The sequence below is a fragment of the Callithrix jacchus genome, chromosome 10 (genome assembly GCF_049354715.1).
Source record: "Callithrix jacchus isolate 240 chromosome 10, calJac240_pri, whole genome shotgun sequence".
Classification (NCBI taxonomy): domain Eukaryota; kingdom Metazoa; phylum Chordata; class Mammalia; order Primates; family Cebidae; genus Callithrix; species Callithrix jacchus.
In genome coordinates this window covers 17,543,514-17,563,844 of record NC_133511.1, presented here as the reverse complement: position 1 = coordinate 17,563,844, position 20,331 = coordinate 17,543,514, and the positions used below count along the sequence as shown (strand labels likewise).

At 52.1% G+C, this 20,331-nt stretch overlaps 1 protein-coding gene across 5 annotated transcripts in view; it reads left to right on the top strand.

The window, feature by feature from the left end:
• TMPRSS13 (transmembrane serine protease 13) overlaps window positions 1–19,601 on the top strand; it is a 28,738-nt gene extending 9,137 nt beyond the window's left edge. Inside the window, exons 2-14 of one of the 5 annotated variants that reach the window (XM_078339594.1) lie at window positions 1,335–1,561; window positions 2,838–2,942; window positions 5,417–5,455; window positions 5,549–5,671; window positions 6,148–6,277; window positions 8,170–8,262; window positions 9,200–9,243; window positions 9,978–10,140; window positions 11,174–11,346; window positions 14,518–14,616; window positions 16,101–16,243; window positions 16,393–16,545; window positions 17,899–19,601. In XM_078339594.1, coding sequence (XP_078195720.1) covers window positions 1,335–1,561; window positions 2,838–2,942; window positions 5,417–5,455; window positions 5,549–5,671; window positions 6,148–6,277; window positions 8,170–8,262; window positions 9,200–9,243; window positions 9,978–10,140; window positions 11,174–11,346; window positions 14,518–14,616; window positions 16,101–16,243; window positions 16,393–16,545; window positions 17,899–17,925 — 1,519 coding nt within the window. In that variant the 3' untranslated portion in view covers window positions 17,926–19,601. Of the gene's footprint in view, window positions 1–1,334; window positions 1,690–2,837; window positions 2,943–5,416; window positions 5,456–5,548; window positions 5,672–6,147; window positions 6,278–8,169; window positions 8,263–9,199; window positions 9,244–9,977; window positions 10,141–11,173; window positions 11,347–14,517; window positions 14,617–16,100; window positions 16,244–16,392; window positions 16,699–17,898 lie in introns of those variants that run through there. The other 4 variants (XM_054241637.2, XM_078339595.1, XM_009006903.5 and 1 more) reach the window with 4 other exon arrangements.
• Window positions 19,602–20,331: the final 730 nt, after the last annotated feature.

The following is a 20,331-nucleotide window of genomic DNA, read 5'->3' as shown; positions in this document are numbered from 1 at the left end:
CCAGCCACCTTAGAGGCAGGCCAAATTCCAGCCTGGTCTCTCTAAGCCGGAGCACCAGAAGACCCACCTGATCCCGCTGCTCCGGGCCACTAGGCACCTCCTGGTATTGGCAGGTCACAGGGCCCAACTATGGGTCACATCGGAAAGTATCACAAGACTAAGACCCCTATAGTAACCCCTGGCCTTATTCCCAGGATCCCAAGGTGTTCCCGGCCCTGCAGGCCCTGGGGTCCCATTCTTAACCAATCTCACAAAGGCAGAATGAGCACTCTGTATACGTGGTTCACAAGGACTGTGCCAGGAAGCTCTTCTGACTTAAGAAGGGCAGGGACTCAGAGGCAAACAGGCATGGGGCAGAACGCTGACTCTGTGATTCTGCAAGCTGAGATCTGAGGCTTGGCTTCCCTATCTGTAAAATGGACTTCCAAGAGTACCAACCTCCCAGGGATGTGGTGAGCACCTCATAAGGCCACAGACGTGAAAGTTTATTATAAACTCTAAAGTGCCATACGCACATGAGTGATTAGTATTTTATTGTCCTTGCTTATGGGAATTCCCTCTGAAGTTGGGGAAGACTCAGAGTATGCGCAAAACAGGGAGGGAGACCAGGCAGGCCAGTGGAGGTACCACAATGCCAGCATCCCTGGCAGGGGCTGAGGCCCAGGCCACAACCAGAGGGAAGGGCAGGGTCTCCTGCAGCTGAGGCTTGTCCATGTTATGTAAGGATCTTAGTCTGGCCTTTGTCCAGCATTCTTTTTCTCCCTCAGATGAGCTCACGCTGGCTCTCGGCCCCTTCAGGTGGCATGTCAGGGCTTTTCTTAGCTAGTGCTTTTCACACTTTTTGATTACAGCTCATAGTAAGAACAATATTTTATAATCTAACACACATACATGAAAGAAAAGGATGCGGATGTAGGAGGTGGAAGGGAAGCGGGCAGAGGGGTCTTTACTTTCCCCAAAGGGGACCACATTCCCTTGATATGAGGTCTCAGAGTGAGTGATCAGCCCAGCAGCCTATTCCTTTGACCCTTTCTACACATGCGTAGCCTAAGCCGGTGACCCCCAATCCCCGGGCACATGGCCCATTGCCCTCTACCCACCTTTGAGGGTCCTATGTGGCAGGGGAGCCCCTAGGGGAGCTGGGAGACAGCAGGGTCTTTGCGCTTTCATTCTATCCTTGAACAATCCTTCTCTCAGATGCTTCCTTGTCCGGGGGGCTTTTCTCAACCTCTAGTTGCTGCCCCAGAGCATTCATCTCCTAGTGCAGCACAGCTGTGGGCTGGGGTGGGTTGGCAGGGGAGCAGCCTGAGGGATGCTCTTCCATCTGCTTTCAGAATGCACCTCCGGCAAGGACATCTTCAGCCCGGGTGTCTCCAGCCCAGGCATCTCCAGCTGGGACACCTCCAGGCCAGACATCTCCAGGCCAGTCACCTCCAGCCCGAGCCTCTCCAGCCCGAGCATCTCCAGCCCGAGCATCTCCAGCCCGGGCATCTCCAACTCGGGCATCTCCAGCTCAGACATCAGCTTCCAGGTCCTCGTCCAGCAGGTCCTCATCCGCCAGGTCAGCCTCTGTGACAGCCTCCCCAACCAGAGTGTACCTTGTTAGAGCAACACCAGTGGGGGCTGTACCCACCCGACCATCTCCTGCCAGGTCAGCACCAGCCGCCAGGGCCACCAGGGAAAGCTCAGGTAAGGGGGACGCTGCAGGGAAGGCAAGAGAGATGGGAAGCAGCCCACGGGCTGTAACTGTCAGAGCCCGTGTGATCTGCTCCTCATAGCAGTTAACAATGCATGGGAGGGGAGGTAGGAGGGGTGGGTGGTGAGGGACCTGGGGGGGTGAGGGAAAAAGGAAACATTATATGAAAACCTGAGACAGTGGAAAATTAGGAGCAAAAGGGGTAGGTGATAAGAAGCCAGGACCAACGAAGCATTGTGTCACCTTGGAGTCTGCACAGCCCAGGTCAGAGAGCTGATTTCAATAGCAAGGTCCCTAGGTTAGTCACAGCGTTCTCTCCTTACACCGTCCTGTGTGTCTGCCTAAGAAGCTGGGGTCTGCGGTGGGGCAAGGTCATGATCAGTGGGCCCATCTGTGGGTGGGGGAGGAAAAGGAGAGGTTCTGACCAGGCACATCCATCCATCCCCACCTTCCAAATTGTGGGTTGCATGGTTCGGCTACTAGGGAGTCAGAGAGGTCGAATAGACCTCGGGGACTGGGTCCGCCCTTAAGGAATCAGCATTCCTGCCCATCCCAATGCTGCTCTGCTCCCATCCCAGAATTCAGACTGTCTCCATCACCACAATACACCCAAGCCTGTATCATCCAGGATGATACCTGGCTTTGGAGGATCATGTGAAGTTTGGGGCCCATCCCACAGTCCTGCCCTCTCTGGGGCAGGTGAGGGGCTTTGGTATCAGACCCACTGCATTGGAATTCCTACTCTGCCACTAACTCCCCAAGTAACCCTGGGCAAGTGATTTCACTTCTGTGAACCTCAGTTTCCCCGTCTATAAAATGAGCCTAATAAGACTCTGCTCATGAAGGTGCCATGAGAATTAAGTGAGAGAACACAGGCAAAGTGCCTGGCTGGCCCAGAGAAGAACACAGTAAAAGACGGCTGCTGGTGCCAGGCAGGGTGAGCTCAGTTTCCACATTTTCGGATGGGGCAAAATTCATTAATTCATTCAGTTGACTGTGTGCCCCATAAAATCTCATTCTAACTTCTGGGGTGGAGTGGTCCTCACAGGGCCCTCCTGGGCCAGCCTTGTTTCCCCTCCCCTCTCCACCTTGTCAGACTCCTCTTCAGCCTCACTTTCCCCTGCTGTCATCCTGCTCCTAGGTACCAGCCTGCCCAAGTTCACCTGGCGGGAGGGCCAGAAGCGGCTGCCACTCATCGGGTGCGTGCTCCTCCTCATCACCCTGGTGGTGTCGCTCATCATCCTCTGTGAGTTGAATGGAGGGTGCAGGGGTGGGTTCTGGGCACCACCGGCTGAGTGGGACCCAGGGATGGGGCAGGTGGGGGGGACAGGTGTGGGGACCACTCACTCACCTAGCTACTGTGTCCAGAGAGGGACACTCTTGCAAATGGCCTTGGACTGTGCTGCCTCTGGGCCCCTTTGGAGTATCCAGGTTAAGAATGTGGAAGTCAGAAGAACCTGGGCTTGGATCTCATCTGCGCCACTTACTACACAGCTTACTTAGGCAAGTTAGTTAACCACCCTGAGCTCAGTTTCTGCATCTTCTGATGAGACAAAATTCATTCATTGCTTCCATTGACAATGTGCCCCATAAGATCTCATTCCAACTTCACGAGATTATAAGGAATAAATAAGACAACAGCATAATTCCTGGAACGAAATCTAAAAATACTAGCTATTAAAAAACACGCAGGGAAACACTGATGGGAAAAAGTCTGCCAAGGATATTCAGTCAATGGGATGACATGCACAGAGTTCAGGGGGTCAGGCCCCTCAATCTCCCGCCTTCAGCAAAGATACCCAAAACATGTCCTAGAGCTCTCTGCCCAGGGGTCTGCTATGAGCCCAGCACAGTGGGAAACTTTAGGCATCACAAATGTGCATGTACATTGCATGTCATAATCTGTCCTCAGGAAGATTACAGCCTCCTGGGGGAATAGCTGGAAATTATGACGGGCAAATGCATTTGAGTGTGACTGTGAGAAAGGGGTGACAGCTGTGTGGGGTGGACGCAAGCGATAGCTCCTTGTGGCTGTGGGACCAGATGAAGACCTGGAAGGTAGGACAGCAATTATGCCCAGTAGGGCATCCACACGGATGAGCAGCCACAGAAAATGTGGGAAGCCAGGTGGCAAGGACAGCATGGGGGAGCGGAAGGGACCTGTCTAACCAGAGTGGAGAATGCACAATCAGGGACCTGGGGCCATCTGTTTGGTTCAGCAAGGCTGGGCCATGCTGTAGAGAGCTTTAAGCCCCAGGCCAAAGAGTAAGGATTCTGCTAAAGAAGCAGCACCAGTGGTGAAGGGTGGAGTGGGCCAGCATGTGGCCAGGTCTGCAAGCAGGGCTGTTGAAGGGGATTCTGTGCTAGCAGAGCAGGCATCAGTGCCACGCAGACTCCGGCTCTGCCACCGACCAGCTGTGTTGATTCAAAAAGTCCATTAACATTCCGAGCCTCAGTTTCCCACCTGTCTGACCAGATGGTGTGGTCACTGTCACAATGCACATAAAGGCCTCAGCACAGTGCTGTGACTTGCTGCTCTGCCACCCCTCCCTTTCCCACCACAGGGCACCCCGCTCCAGGAAAGCCATGGGAATGACCTATGGAGGGGCGAGACGGCACACACTGGTGGACTCACAGAATAGAACTAAAGCTCTTGGTGTAGTTTCACAGCATTTCCTGAAGTCCCCAACAGCTCTGCCAGGGAGGCCTCTAGACCTCCAGGGCTAGGGAGGTGGCTTGACTTGTGCTGGTCACCGAGCAGCCACATGGTGGGGTCAGGACCACAGCCCAGGCCTCCCGACTCCCCACCTAGCCCAGCACCCTCTCTCCACTACACATCCACGTGGGGCTCCATGAACACTCCAAGGGGGACCACCCAGGGTTCCCCAGGGGTTCAGAGCCCAGGGTGTGGGAGGAGGGACCAGCCCAAGAGATTAGGAAGGATTTGTTTCTGGGCCTGGAAGGAGCAGTCACACATGGGCAGCCTTTATTCTGGGTGACGGAGAGCACAGTGGGCCCTGGAGGAAAAGGAAACCATGGGGCTGAGGAGCTGGTGGAGGAGGAGAGGCACCCACGTCTGTGAGGCAGCCAAGGGGAGGTGCCTCCAGCCAGGAGGGCCCACAGCCCCTGGTTTGGAAAGAGATTGCTGCTGGAGAGGGAGGAAGTCGTGAAGCAGACTTGCACATATGGCTTGTAAAGCTGTTTTCTTTTAGCCCCAACTTGTATATGTGGGAATCAGCCACCTAGAATTGCTCATTGAATGAGAAGACATTTAAAGGCATAAAGACAAGTCAGGGGGAAAGAACTGAGCACAGGGGTGTCCCTTATGCAGGGGAGAGGGACAAGGAAAAAACCCAGAAGCTTCTGAGGCTGGAAGGATGGTCGCCTTGGAGAGCAGACAGACGGTGGTTGCATGTGTGACTGTGAGGACAGAAATTTATCTGCTGTGACCCTGCGGAGCACAGAGAACATGGGATGGCAGAGGGGTTCTGAGAGGGAGGCTCTGGGATACTGGAGGAATTGGTTTCTCTGTCCACTACGTTGACCAGCATGCAGGGAGGGGAGTTCCCAAGGTGATCCCCATCTCCACAGCACTCTCTCTCTCTCCCTCTTTCTCTCTGTCTGGGTTGCTGGCTGCTCTAGTCTGTCTGGTGCTGCCTGCTTGAAGGAGCTTTCTGGAGCATTCCGGAGCATTCCTAAGCAGCCTTTCTCTCCATACAGACGGGGGACAAGAGCCCCAGAGTTCAAGAGGGATTGCAGGTCGGTGTCTCAGAACCCCCAGGGCCTTGGGCTGCTCCATGTCTCATCCCCGTGGGGCTGGTTGTGACCCAACTGTCTGCTTCTTTTCTCCAGTCCACTTTTGGCGGGGCCACACAGGGATCAGGTATAAGGAGCAGAGGGAGAGCTGTCCCAAGCACGCTGTTCGCTGTGACGGGGTAGTGGACTGCAAGCTGAAGAGTGATGAGCTGGGCTGCGGTAAGGGGGCTGGGCACGGGGGAGCACGTGCATGTGCGTGTGTGTGCGTGTGCATGTGTTTGTGTGCCTGTGTGTATCTGTGCGTGTGTCTGCATGTCTGTGTGTATATGTGTGTACCATGCCTATATATGTGTGTGCACACATGTGTGTATGTGTGTGTTTGCGTGTGTATGCGTGTATGCAATACAGACCCATCAATTCCCTGTCCATCGAGTCCCATTTGAGCTGATACACAGTTTGTACCCATCTGTAGCACTCTGGTGACTTTGCCTCGGCTCTCTCCATGCTAGGCATCCTGGGCTTCTGAGTACTGGTCTACCACCATGGCCCAGGCCATGGTCCTGCACTTTTCCCAGGCCTCAGCAAGGAGTGCTGTCAGGACAAGAGCTTCTCAGAGCCTGACTCAGCTCATCCCCCAGGAGCTTGATGCTTCCTAGCTACTGAGGACCTGCTCTGACTTTTTTCTCGCCCTGCAGTGAGGTTTGACTGGGACAAGTCTCTGCTTAAAATCTACTCTGAGTCCTCCCATCAGTGGCTTCCCATCTGTAGCAGCAACTGGAATGACTCCTACTCAGAGAAGACCTGCCAGCAGCTGGGCTTCGAGAGGTAACCCCAACTCTGCCCCAGGGTCTGGGCTTCAGGTTCTTTGTGGGGTGTCTCAAGCATGTTGCAGAAACAATATGTTAAAAAGACCCGTGGGGACTGGGGCTGATCTCACTAGCTTCAGACACCCTCCGGGTATTCAGAGTCAGGGACCCTGGGATCCTATGAGTCCAGAGCAAATTGTTTTCATGAGGCCAAAATAATGATGTATAGATCTGTAATAGTATCAGATTCCTAGATGGTTCTTTGCATCAAAGCACCCTCACTTCCATTATCACATCTGGTGATCGTGGTTGTGGCCCTGTGACTTGGGGAGGCATTTGGGCAGGTCTTTTCTTCTTCTCTCTGGGAACTAGAAGCTCAGGTTGTGCAAAGCCCTTCAGTGGATGTTGAGCTATAGCTATTGTGGCTTGAGCCAGACCTCATCAAATGGAGAATGAAATGGGGCAGGTGAGGCCAGGCAAAATCCTAAGGATCTTTGGCTTTAAAGATGCCCACCTCAGGCAGTGCTAGTAGGTGAGCAATGACCTTCTGCTTGAAGGAGTGTCTGTTTTTCAGCCCAGGCACGCTTCTCCATCCTCCTCTTGGACTGAGTTTTCAATCTGGGTAGTTGTGCGGTTTGTCGATGTGTGTGAGGTTGTGAAAAGGAGTTTAAGATCTCACTGTGGGTTCTCTACAGAAGCACTGAAAACACCTGGGATGGGGGGGTTAGGATTTAGAACTAGTTCTCTACCCCACCTCAGCCTACCCAGATCCACGAAAGGGGGATCAGAGTGATCCAAATGAAAGACCATGGACATCTTTTATCCATGAGTTGTGTGGCCTGATGCCAGCCTGAACTTCCCTTGGGCATTCAGGTGTTTGAATGCCATTTACTCAAAGAGCATTCATTGAGCTTTGATTGTGTGCTAGATACTGTGCAGTACCTGGACACAAAGGAATAAGACAGGAACCTCTAGTGTGGCTCACTTGAAGGACCTCTAGTGTGGCTCAGTGAGAGAGGCTTGAACCAATAACCACAGCACGATGTGATGTGTAATGATGATGATACGTGTGAAGCACTAAGGGCACATAATGGGGAGGGTGCCTGACTGCACTGGAGGAGAGAGCGGATAATGGAGGAGCCCTCTGGGTAGAGGAGCAGCAGTGCAAAGTGTCAGGCCAGACCGTCACGCAGGGGTGTACCATGTTCTAGAAATATACATAAATTCCATGCAGAGAGTAGAACACACTAGAATCACCTGCCATGCTTATGAAAATGCACCTCGGAATCAGAATCTCTGGGATTAGGACTTCGAACCTGCTCAGCAAACTTGCCAAGGTGATTCTTAGGCACACTGTGGTCTGAGATCCAGTGGGCTTGCCCAGAGCTTCCCACGCTGTAACGTACAGATCAGTAATCTGGGATTCTTTAAAATGCAGATTCAGATTCAGTAGGCCTGGGAGAATGCTGCTGCCGCTTGTTCACAAATCAGTTTGGATAGAAAAGGGCTAGATTGGTGTTTCTCAAACTTGAGTGTACATCCGTATCACTAGAGAACCTGTTAAAACAACGATCACCGACCCACACCCCAGCTTCTGATCCAGAAGTATTGCTAATATTGATAACTTCCCAGGTAATGCTAATACTACCAGTCTACACTGTGAGAAATGCTGGGTAGTGCATAGGGCTGGGGGTCTTGGGGGGTAGTTGGGGGCAATGGGGGCAGTAGTAGAATATGTGGGTGGGGCTGCATTTTGTCAGGCCTGGACTGCTGCCTGGAGGAGTTGGCCACCATTCAGACCATGACACTCTGGCCTCTGTCAGCAGGGCTGGTGGGGCTCTAGGCCTGCTGGAGGACTTGGAGTGACTCTGTCTCCAGGGGCTGATTCTTCTCCGTTCTCCTCCTTTGTAGTGCTTACCGGACAACAGAGGTTGCCCACAGGGATTTTGCCAACAGCTTCTCAATCTCAAGATACAACTCCACCATCCAGGAAAGCCTTCACAGGTATGTGGTCAGGCAGGCTGCCGGTTTGTGAGCAGGGGAAGGAGTGGATGGGAGGGGGTCTTTGACTCAGGGAGCCCCTTTCACTGGCTTTTCTAGGATCCAGCCCCCAGGAGTCCACTGTGAGTGTTCAGGGACATCTCGGAAATAGTACTTAGTCACGAAACTGCCTCCTGACTTAAAAATTCTTATCTGAAGCTCAGTGCTGAGAGCTACTAGAGACCAGGGGTGCCCCTGGGAGTTCACCTGGTGTCAGAGGCAATTCATGAACCTTGGGACCGCCAGTTGGCCAGGTGTTTGGATTGAGAGCTGCTGCAAGGAGTGGACCTGGATTGGGGAGGGAGAAGTGTCACTGGGGTTGGGGACAGGGTAGAGGGGCAGCAGTAGGGGACTGCCAGGTGTAGGCATCAGGGATGGGGAGGGCCATGTGGAAAGCACTGGAGGTTTGGGGGTGCCCTGCCAGCTAGCATTGTTTACCCTGCAGAGTGGAGAGAAGCCAGTCCCCAAGAGGAGTAATGACGAGGGAAGGGACGTGAATTCGCTGTATCTGGAGGCCTGCTCTTCTGGGTGGTTTCTGCATCTGCACTGAGGAACTATGTCAGAGGAGCACCAGGCCATCTGCTCAGTTGTGAAAAGATGCTGGACAATGAAGTCCTAAGTTCAAAGAACATGGATCTGGGCCAATGTCTGCAATCTGTCACAAGAAAGCTAGTAGTGGGGATGAGAGTGGAGATGATTCGTGCTAAGCCACTCCCATTCGGAGAAAGCACTAGAAGGGAGAATGTCCTACTGGGAAGGAGAAGCTGAGAATCTCCTTCTTCCTGTGCAAAGGGTAGCTTCCTTGGAAACGGATTGGAACTGAGCAGAAGTCAGTCAGGAAGGCTTCCTGGGGGAGGTGGCTAATGTGCCCTTTTCTTACTTTCTGTGTCTCCCCTTGCAGGTCGGAATGCCCTTCCCAGCGGTATATCTCTCTCCAGTGTTCCCGTAAGATGCTCTTCTTCTTGGATTGTGGCCAGTGTCATGTAGGAGTAAAGGGCAGAGGGGCAGGACTCCTCCAAGGGAGATATTTGGCACTGGGGTTCAAGTCAGGAACAGTGTCTTAGCCAGCAGGCCTGCTTCAGGGCTGGAGTCCCTGTAAGGCACTGGTGCAGCCCAGGATAACATTTCCCCTACTTCTGACTGGTAAGGGCTCAGCCCAGCAACCTCTTATTCCAAGGAAGCTGCCGAGTCTCCCATGCATCAGGGGAAGTGTACTCTTCCTATGTTTAGAAATAACAGAGAACCCTATTCCAATGCTTGTCAATTCAGGGTTATGTTAGAACTGGTCTGCATTCCTGTGCTCCTAATGGCACTCCTGGGACTTACCATCCTAATCCATGCCTGGCACAGTGCCCAAAGCTTGGGACAATTAGAAAGCATTTGTCAAATCAATGAAAGAATGAGTGAAGGGGAAGAAGGAGGACCCTGCCTGGGGCCAAACTTCCCACTGAATGATCCTAGAAAGCTACCTCACCGTGTGGTGGCTCTGCTCTCGCAGGAACTGCTGTGGTGTAGCAGATAAGGGAGAAAAGCCCATCGATGGGAGGGTGGTGCCCTTCAGGACGGGGCTGCCTGAGCCTGTCTTGGCCCTGGGAGCATGGCAGAGGCATCCTGATCAGGAACTGGGGAAGAACCCTGGGAGAAGCAGGGTTCATGGTACATCTACTTCTTTCCCACAGACTGTGGATTGAGGGCCATGACCGGGCGGATCGTGGGAGGGGCACTGGCCTCGGAGAGCAAGTGGCCTTGGCAAGTGAGTCTGCACTTCGGCACCACCCACATCTGTGGAGGCACGCTCATTGACGCCCAGTGGGTGCTCACTGCCGCCCACTGCTTCTTTGTGTAAGTGCCTGAGAAGCAGGTGATTTGACACTGCCCAGGGTTGGGGACCGCCAGGAAGGGCTGACTGCTGGCTGATGTCTCTGGGTGTGAGTCCAGCCCCCATGGGACAGTTAACACTGCGGTTTGAGTGTTCACTTGGTCCTGAGTGTGTGGGTTGTGGGTGTTTGTTCTGAGATAGGCCCAAGGATGAGAAAGTCACACTGATGGCCCCGAGAGAGAGAGAGAGAGAGAGAGAGAGAGAGAGAGATAGAGAGAGGCAGGCAGGAAGAGGCACTGGGGGCCTGCCCCTGAAGAACAGGGTGGAATGAAAAAAGACTTTGGGTTCGTTGCTGCTTCCTGCAACTGGAACTCATAGCAGGGGAGCCCCAGTTACCCCAGAAATTGGGGGCTAGAGATTGCAGGGGGTGTACCGTATCCACTTCTAACAGTCACCAGCTGGCCTAGTGTCTTTGGGGACCCACAGCCCAGGCTGGTGGGCAGCAAAGAGCTCTGAGACCAGGCCTCAGCGGCACTGGCCTCCCCAGTAATGAGTGTTCAGTGCGTCACTTTGTCCCGTCTGAATTTGCTGAGGGTAATAAACTGAGATCTTATCAGTGCAAGCCCTTGACCCTGTTGGGTGAGTGAATCTGTGCCTCCTACCCCAGCTCCATCACCCTCTACAGCCCTCAGGCTTGTCAGCATCTGTCAGTTCCTATCGAGGCCCCAGAGCTTCAGCATGACAGAAGTCAAAGGCTCTTGTTTGATCCTTGGTGGCTTGCAGAGGAGATAGTGGGGGGTGAGTGCCACACAGAGGTCTTACTCATCTTTCCTCTTTATTACTCTAAGGTGCAGAGTTGCAAGCTCATAATTTTTGGGGGGCTTGGGCGATTGCTTTGGACTCCAGGGATAAGATGCAGGGAGTCCTCCAGAGGTCATTTCATCCATGCTCCTACCTCCAAGCTGGTCCTCTGGCAATGGCTCCTATACGTAGCAGAGACTGCCAGTGAACGCTGCCAGGCAGGTCCTGGACCACGCTCCTTGGTGGCTCTTGCAGGACCCGGGAGAAGATCCTAGAGGGCTGGAAGGTGTACGCGGGCACCAGCAACCTGCACCAGCTGCCCGAGGCAGCCTCCATAGCCGAGATCATCATCAACAGTAACTACACCGATGAGCAGGACGACTATGACATCGCCCTCATGCGGCTGTCCAAGCCCCTGCCCCTGTCCGGTGAGCGAATCTGCACTCCCCCCACCTCTGCCCCCAGCTCCAGCACCCTCTGCAGCCCTTGACCTTGTCAGCATCTGTTAACTCATATGCAGCCCCCAAAGCTTCAGCATGGCAGAAGTCGGACTCTTAAAGATCCCTGCCTGGAGCACTTCTGTTTATAATTGGGGAAACTGACGCCCAAGGGTTATACACAAGTTTGCTCCAAACGACACATCTCACATTACAAATCGATGACAGAGCCAAGGCTTGGGTACTGACCTTAATCAATAGATTGAATTCTTTCACTGGTATTAACTGAGCACCTAGGGGCCAAATGCTATGGAAGGCATTTTACACATGTGATTTCATGTACTCTTCACAACCAACCCTGTGGAGCAGGTAACTGTTATTATCTTGATTTGACGTATGAGGAAATGGAGCTTTACAGAGAGATAATTACCCGAGGCCACAAGTAATAGGTGGCAGCTCCAGGATTAGAACTAGGTCGATCTGATTCTCAAGCAATGCTCTCCCCACCTGGCTCTAGGCTGGCAAATCGCTTACCCTGCAGTCGAGAACATAAGCTGAGTACATTTCTTTTTTTTTTTTTTGAGACGGAGTTTCGCTCGTTACCCAGGCTGGAGTGCAATGGCACGATCTCGGCTCACCGCAACCTCCGCCTCCTGGGTTCAAGCAATTCTCCCGCCTCAGCCTCCCGAGTAGCTGGGACTACAGGCATGCACCACCATGCCCAGCTAATTTTTGTATATTTAGTAGAGACAGGGTTTCACCATGTTGACCAGGATGGTCTCGATCTCTTGACCTCGTGATCTGCCTGCCTCGTCCTCCCAAAGTGCTGGGATTATAGGCGTGAGCCACTGCGCCCCTTTACTGAGTACACTTTCGAACAACTAATTGCTACAATGTTGCTGCTAAGGACCAAATGAGGCTACACAAAGGAAACCTGCAGAGGTTCTCAGAAGATCACTGAACAGGGGATGTCAAAGAAGATTTCATTCATTCATTCATTCATTCATCCATTCATTCATTTGTTCACTTATCAAATACAATGTGCCTACTATATGGTCAGCCCTATGGCACAGTTGCAAATAGAAATAAAACAGGTGACATACACCAAGACGACCAGTAGAGGCCAATTATGCGATGTTTGGGGGGAGCTGGAGCTATGGTGGCATAGGCGAGAGCAGCTAATCATCCTGGCAGACTAGGGGAAGCTCAGCAGAGGAAGGATAGCCAAGGTGGATCCTGAGAGGACTGGAGAAGACAAGGGGGCTCGGGCAGGACCCTGAAGAATGGAGCCAGAGCTCTCTGGCATTAAGCAGTCATACAGGTGGGAAAGGCAAAAGGAATACTGGGATTTCGGGAAGCCTCGGAGGACTTTGGTTAGTTCAGCCATTCGCATGCTCTGAGCCTGTGAGCTGGTGTTTCCTTGCACATTAATTATGGAGGCGGTGTCTATCATGAGGCAGAGCAGTTAGATCATCAGAGTGGAGTGAGGAGGAGGATCCCTGGGAAGAGCTCGGATGGGCAGCGCTGGCCAAGAACCACGCCCACGCAGCGTCACACCCATTCATGGCCACGCCCCCACACGACATGCTTACCAGCCCTTCTGCAACTCCAGCCTTGTCTGTGGAGCCCAGGGCTGAGGTGAGGGATGCCCGCTGCTTCCTGCCCTGCTGCTCAGCACACAAGAAGGGCACAGCCTGCAGGACCAGAGCAGGCCTTCTCACGTTGTCAGACCCAGGCTGCATTTGGCTAAACATCCACATCTTACCTCTCACCCACCCCCCACCCCTTAATGTTATTTGGAATTCCAAAACAAATTACATAATTCCTAAAACCGAATGAAAGCTATTTGCACATTGCAGATGCTTTTCAAACGTAGTACTCTCTCTCCAGGCTCTGATAGGCTTTTGGGCAGGAAGCAGGCCCTTAGTCTGAGAATCACAGCTCAGATATGTGTAGTCCTGTGGCCAGAACATGAGTCCTGATTTTTCGTTTTTAAATCAGGACACATTTTCTTAAACTCATTTGGCAGGTGGAGCACTTAGAAGTCACAGTACTTTCGCTTGTGAAAATCCACTGATAAATTTAATTCCCCCATAAAAAACAGTGACAACACATAACAATGGATCATATAACAGTGTTACCCTGTTTTTAAAACTTTACATCTCAAAAAGGGACATAGGAAAGAAATCCTATTTTGCATTTTTGTTGATAATGCATGCTATTCCTTCATCTATATTTTGTGTACTCTCTAGCAGACAAAAAGATGGGGTAGACACCAAGGTTTAAAGCCTAATGTATGGGAGAAGAATTTAAAATTATCTTTCCCATCTACCCTTCCCGTCTTCTCTCTCTCGCTCTTTAAACATGTATTGAGCACTTAATATGTGAGAGGCATCATCGTAGGTGCAGAGCACTGCAGTGAGTATAATAAATGGCTGAGAATACTGCAAACATTCTACCAACGGATATTTTTCTCTTGCAAACTGGAGGCTTTTGGTCAATGCCCTGGTCCACCTAGGGACACCAGTCCTCAGAGTTTATGAAGTGATACGTAATGGCCACTTCCGAATGTAATATTTCTGAGTGTGGGACCAAGTTAGCAGGGATTTTGTGGTCTGTGTCTCTAGGAATGTGCTTCCTGTTTGGAGAGATTTCTTACCTTGTGCTGGGCAAACATTTGGAGGGAGAGCCACAGGCCCGGGGCAACCAGTGGGTACCCTCGCCAGACCAGGCTGGACATACTGCTGAGATGCCACAGTCATGAGATCTGCATCTTAGCCTGCTGCTATTCCTTGCTCTAATGGAAAGACATGGAATAGGCTCCATCAGGAGAGACTCTCTCAGTGGAGAGAGACCCTCAGCTGCCCAATATCAGCTTGTACAAGGGAACTTGCAAGGCTTCCACATCTGCCCACAGGGCAACCACTGAATTAGAATGGCTTTGAGGACTCTGGTAGCCTCCAAAAGCTGGTGGGTTATGATAAAGTGATCAAGTTTTGTGTCTGGTCAGTCTAAGGCTCTGGAGGATTCAGAACCACTCCAGGGGCAAGGATTAATGTTCTAGGAGCCCCCTCCTTCCCCCCAGAGTGGTTCTGCCCCTTTCTTCCCCCACTGAAAGTCTCCGCCTTGTTCCTTGACTGACATCTGGAGGTCTCGTTGCAGCTCACATCCACCCTGCCTGCCTCCCCATGCATGGACAGACCTTCAGTCTCAATGAGACCTGCTGGATCACAGGCTTTGGAAAGACCAGGGAGACAGATGGTAAGAGGACAAGCTGCTTGGTTGCATGTGTGTGTTCACGTGCATGTGCAGGTATACACGTGTGTATGTGTGTAAGCAATGTGTCTGGGTGTACAGATGAGGGCCTATGTGGATGAGTTTGGGTATACAGATTCATGGGCCTGGGTGTGAATGCGTGTGTATATAGACACCTGCGTATATGCCAGTGCAGTCACTGTGACAATGCCCTCCAGTCAAGACCTCCTGGAAAACTGCTGTAGTTGAGTTCACTGCTCATTGCAATGAGCGAGAGAGAGCACACCATGGAGACTCATGGAGCCTCTCCACAAGAGGGCGTCAGAGAGGCCTGCTCATAGGATTTGAGTGGCTTGGGGAGGATTCAAAGACGTAGACTTGTGTCTAAATTGGATGGTGTCGGGAAACAGGGGTTACTCTATGATTGGGAACCTTAATAATCTTATCTAGGGCCCAGTGGCTCACACCTGTAGTCCCAGTACTTTGGGAGGCTGAGGTGGGCAGATTGCTTGAGCCTAGGAGTTCAAGACTAGCCTGGGCAACATTGCAAAATCCCATCTCTACAAAAAAATAGAGAAATTAGCTGGGCATGGTGGTGTGTGCCTGTGGTCCCAGCTACAAGAGGGGCTGATGCAGGAGGATCATTCGAGCCTAGGGAGGTCAAGGCTACAGTGAGCCATGATCGTGCCACTGAACTGTAGCCTGGGTGACAGAGTGAACCCTGTTTCAAATAAAAAAATTCTTATCTAGAAGCTCTAAGTGGTAAGGAAGCAGCAGTTACTCGTATTGGCCAGGAGAGGGGGCTGTTTGGTAGTGTGGTGGGTTTGCACAGTGACATTGGTTTTGTCTGGCCTTGAACAAGATGATGAAGTGGTCTTGTTTTCAAGTTACCCCAGTCACAGAGCGCCTTGTCCTGTGAGATTGCTTACTTTGAGGAGGATGACCCCACTGTTAGACTCAGGCCACTTCCACACATCCGGACTGCTTTTCCTTCCCTCCGTGAGGCAGAGCGATACTGATCTGGGCACAGCCTTCTCGTCTTGACTCCATACCTGACTAGCTGTGCGACTGTGGGCAGGCCAATTCTCCAGCCCCAGGCTTCCCCACCTGTAAATGGATTAATGTCACCTGCTCTATTTAGGGCACATAACTTCCAAAAACAAAGTGATATGTCTGAGGGTGCTTTGAATGTAGGCAAGTGCTGTGCAACGTCAGGTAGCCTGATAGGCTTGTGAGTTTGTCTGTGTACATGTCTGTCTCTGTCTCATGTGCAGTGAGCTGTGTCTTGTGTGAGGGCGTGTGTGCCTATATGCCCTGGGTGTCTAACCACAGAGGACCTCCTTTGGGTCAGAGCCAGACATAGGCATGACACCCTCCATTCCCAGGAGACTGTGAATCTGGGTCTTGGGTGGCAGCTGGAAGGCCAGGAAGCTATTCAGAATCTCACTGGCTTCCCATCCTCTGTCTCTTCCACCCCCACTTCACTGAAGACAAGACATCCCCCTTCCTCCGGGAGGTGCAGGTCAACCTCATCGACTTCAAGAGATGCAATGACTACTTGGTCTATGACAGTTACCTTACCCCAAGGATGATGTGTGCTGGGGACCTTCGCGGGGGCAGAGACTCCTGTCAGGTGAGGGTGCCTGTGGGTGGGCTCATGTCGTAGGACCCTAGGGATGGGGGAGGCTGAAGTGTTGGGGCTGGTGTGGGAACTGGGACCCCAACCTTTCCTCCTCACAGACCACATGTCCATCCTGAGCATGGGCCCCCTCTCCCCTGTAGGGAGACAGCGGGGGACCTCTTGTCTGTGAGCAGAACAACCGCTGGTACCTGGCAGGTGTCACCAGCTGGGGCACAGGCTGTGGCCAGAGAAACAAACCTGGTGTGTACACCAAAGTGACAGAAGTTCTTCCCTGGATTTACAGCAAGATGGAGGTAAGAGCCCTGCACTGGGACACTGCACTCAGCAGCCTGGGGACTTCCTAACGGGGTCTCTGGAGGAGCACTCAGGCTTTCCCTGGGATGTAGGCAGAGGTCCCCTCAGCACCCCACATTTGGGGCTGTTTGGGACAGGGTCAAATGTGATGCCTGGGATCAATCCCAGCTGCCTGTGCCTCTTTCCCGAGGGTGGCAAAGTGGGGGCCTGCAGGTCAGGCGGGCAGTTGCTGGGCAGATGTTCTCCCAGAAGTATTTTTTTTGTGTAAGGTTGCAATGGACGTTGAAAAAGTTTCGGTTTCCGCAGGGGATTTTGCGATAGTTTTTGATATCAAGCACCTATGCTTGAGAACCCGCTCTTCATGGGCTCTCCCAGCTCTATTTGTCGGAGCCTTTTGGGGTTTTGTTGTTGTTGTCATTGTCATTTTTTAAAAACACAAGTGACTCCATTTTTGACTCTGGCAAGTTTCACAACTGTTGCCAGAATGCTCCCCAAGAACTACAGTTCTTCCCCTTTCCCACTTAAAATATTTCTACAGCACCTCACTACTATCATAAGAGCATCAAGTAATAAAATAAAAAGTTATTTTGTGTCTTTTGACTTGCTTTAACTGGTATCCAGCCTCAGAAGTCATTGCTCAGGTCAAACTGAACCACAAACTCTTCAGTCTGTGCCTTGCCTTGCCCTTGGCCTTTGAAATACTTTATCCACCCTACACAGTCCCCTCTCCCACTCCTACCCTCTCATCTACCATTTTCTTACCGAAGAACTTCGACTAACCTCTCAAAATCAGCCATTTACAATGCCTGGAATATCCTCGGTATTTACTATGTATTGTTATAAATGGAGAATGAATGAATAAACAAATGAAAAGAATAAAAGGGGACCTAACCTCAGTGCCAGCCCCAGTGCCACTCTCCTCTCCCCAAGGATGGCCAAGGTGTGAGCTCACACAGGCCGTTGGTGCTGGAGTGACAGGAGCCCCTCCACGGCAGGAATTTGGGTGTCAGAAAACAGGGATCTGCCTGCAGCTCTGCTGACCCAGTTGAGAACCTGCCGTCTCTGGGCCTTCAGCCTTTAGCTGTAAAACAGGGGGTGCTCTGCAGCCTTCTCATTCTCTGCCTGGGGAACCAGGGAGACCTCACAGAGGGGAGCAGGGAAGACTCCAGAAATCCAGTGCAGAAAGGCCCTCCGAGCCTGCCTCCATCCTTTCCCTTTGCTGTCCTTCCTCAGAGAGGCAGTGCCAGGTGACAGCTGGGCTAAATTACAGGTTCGGAATCCCAATCTTGGGCTTCTGTGCTCCCTGCCCACCTGGCCCCCCCCTCACCCTCTTCTCCTGTTCTCTTCCTCAGAACGAGGTACGCTTCGGAAAATCCTAACCAGCTGGCCTGCTGCTCCACACAGCACTGGCTGCTGTGAAGACTCTGGCCACAGTGGCTGGCCATGTGTGACATCATCTGGGCTAATGGTCACCAGGCACTGCTGGACTCCCCCCTCTACTGTCACCTGCCTCTGTGTGTGTGTGTATGTGTGTATATGTGTGTGTGTGTGTGTGTGTGTGTGTGCGTGCATATGTATGCATTGCTGCTCTCCCAAGTTTTTCAGAAACCAGCAGAGCTGTCAACTCTTCTAGAAATTCCAGGCTGGAAATTACCTGGAGACAAGAGCTTGAGCACCGCGGACATTCCTACAGGGGTGTCCATAGATGGATGGAGGCAGTGAAGCCCAGAGCCTAAGGAAGGGCCTGGAATTCTGGCTTCTCTGACCCTCACTTACAGACTAGCCCAGGGTGGGCAGATGCCAGTGGCCCAGGTGACACCATTGCTGTCCCGGGATGAAGCGCAGGTTTTGGCGGATGTAGCTTCCCAGTGCCTGGACTGTCTTGGGTGGAAAGTTGCTCCCATGGGCATTACGAGCATTGAGCCCTCATCCAGACCTGCTGCTGGTGCCGTGGATGTCACCAGTTGGGCTGTGCTGTGGCTAACCCGGCTGACAACTGAGAAGAGGATTTATTGTACTCATTTGGTCACAAGCTGCTGGGGCAGGTTTTATTTTATTTTATTTTTATATTTAAGAAATGAAAACACAGGTATTTTGAAAGATTCTCCAAAAAGTCCAGAGCCTTGACAGCAACAATCAGCCCAAGACCCCCAGGGGACTCATGGGAAATGTTGTATTTTAAAGTCCTACAGAATATTTCTGACCTCAAGGGACTGGATGAAGAAACTGGACAAAGTCCTCAGGATGGACATGTCCCAAATCACTACAGCATCTGGAGCCCCTGGGAGATACTCAGGGAAACAAATCCTCATTTGGGCTGGTGAGCAAATCCAACATGACGAGGTCCACTGTTACTGCATCCAAGGGTTCTGATGAAGACATGAAGAAATGGATGCTGGTCCTGTGCAGGCTCCCAGGGGCCCCAGGGAGGTCTGGGTGGACAGCATCTCTTGTTCCCAGGGGCTGTCCCGGGACTTTTCAGAAACCAGCAGAGCTGTCAACTCTTCTTGAAATCCCAGGCTGGAAATTACCTGGAGACAAGAGCTTTCTTCTCAGCATTCTCCACCTTTCCGTTTTCCAGTTGTTCCAGAAAGTTAGCACTGACATAAAAACTGCCATGGAGAGAAAGCTAACATGGTCCCCAGACGCCCCCAGACAGGCCTTCTGAAGGATCCAAGTTGGCCCTGCTCCTGCAAATCATCCATGTGCCCGTACTCACCAGCTAGAAGATCGGGCCTTCCCCCGTCTTTTCACTGAGGCACCTATTCCTCCACCAGCCCTGCTCCTCTCACCTTCCTGGGGCCCATCAGGGTCTTTTGTGGTGCTGTGCTTCTCAGAGGTGGGATCCAAGCTGATCAGCCCAGCCCAGCCCAGCTCAGGCAGGCCGTGGCCGCTCAGGGGAAAGACGGCCGTAGAAGAGCAGGCTGGAGAGCCAGGCAGGGGCTGATGGGGCTGGGTACACTGGGGAATGTTACCAAGGCTGGGAAGGAGGCCACACTCCTGTCTGCAGCAGTCCCTAGCGATGGTCTTCAGTAATAAAATTTGTGTGACCTGAGGCATCTGTCTTTGGAAGTTTTACTGGTACAAATTGAGGTCGCCTACCCTGATGCCCAGACATTCTCAGTTTCGGTTCTTAGTTTTGGTTCCTCGTCTTTGGGTCCTGCTCTTTTAGCCATACATTCGTGTATTCATCCATTCACCAACCACACCCGTGCCTACTCTGTGCCGGGTACTCATACTAGGCCCAGAAGATACAAAGGGCATGACAGCATCCTCAAAGAACTGGGTCATGGCCCAGTGTGATGGAAACTGTGATTGAAGGTGGACACCATGCTCAGAACATGCACAAAACAACCGCGAGCCACACCTGGAGATGTCAGGTTTGGAATGAACCTTGGCGAAGCAGGTGGGGTCAGGGGAAGGGCATGCCAGGGCATGTTCCCACCCTCTTCCTATTCTTCCACTTCTGCCTTTGCTAGCTCACCAACAGGTATGTTGACAAGGAAGCCCCAAAGCTTACTCAGCTATTTTCAAGAAAATCGGGTGGATGGTTCCACTGGCTTCTTCTGAATGATCTACCCTTTCTTGAGCTGCACTTTTCCTGCGTTTACAATCTTGACCTCAACCATTATGAGCCCACCCCAAACATTATGGAGACCAGCTCCATCCTGGAACCCCCAAGAAACCAGTGGGCTCATAATCCCCAGCATGCCAGCTACAAGCCCAGAATTCTCCAGGTTTCCCCACATGCATCCAGCCTCTGGACATCCAGAACTTGATTGCTT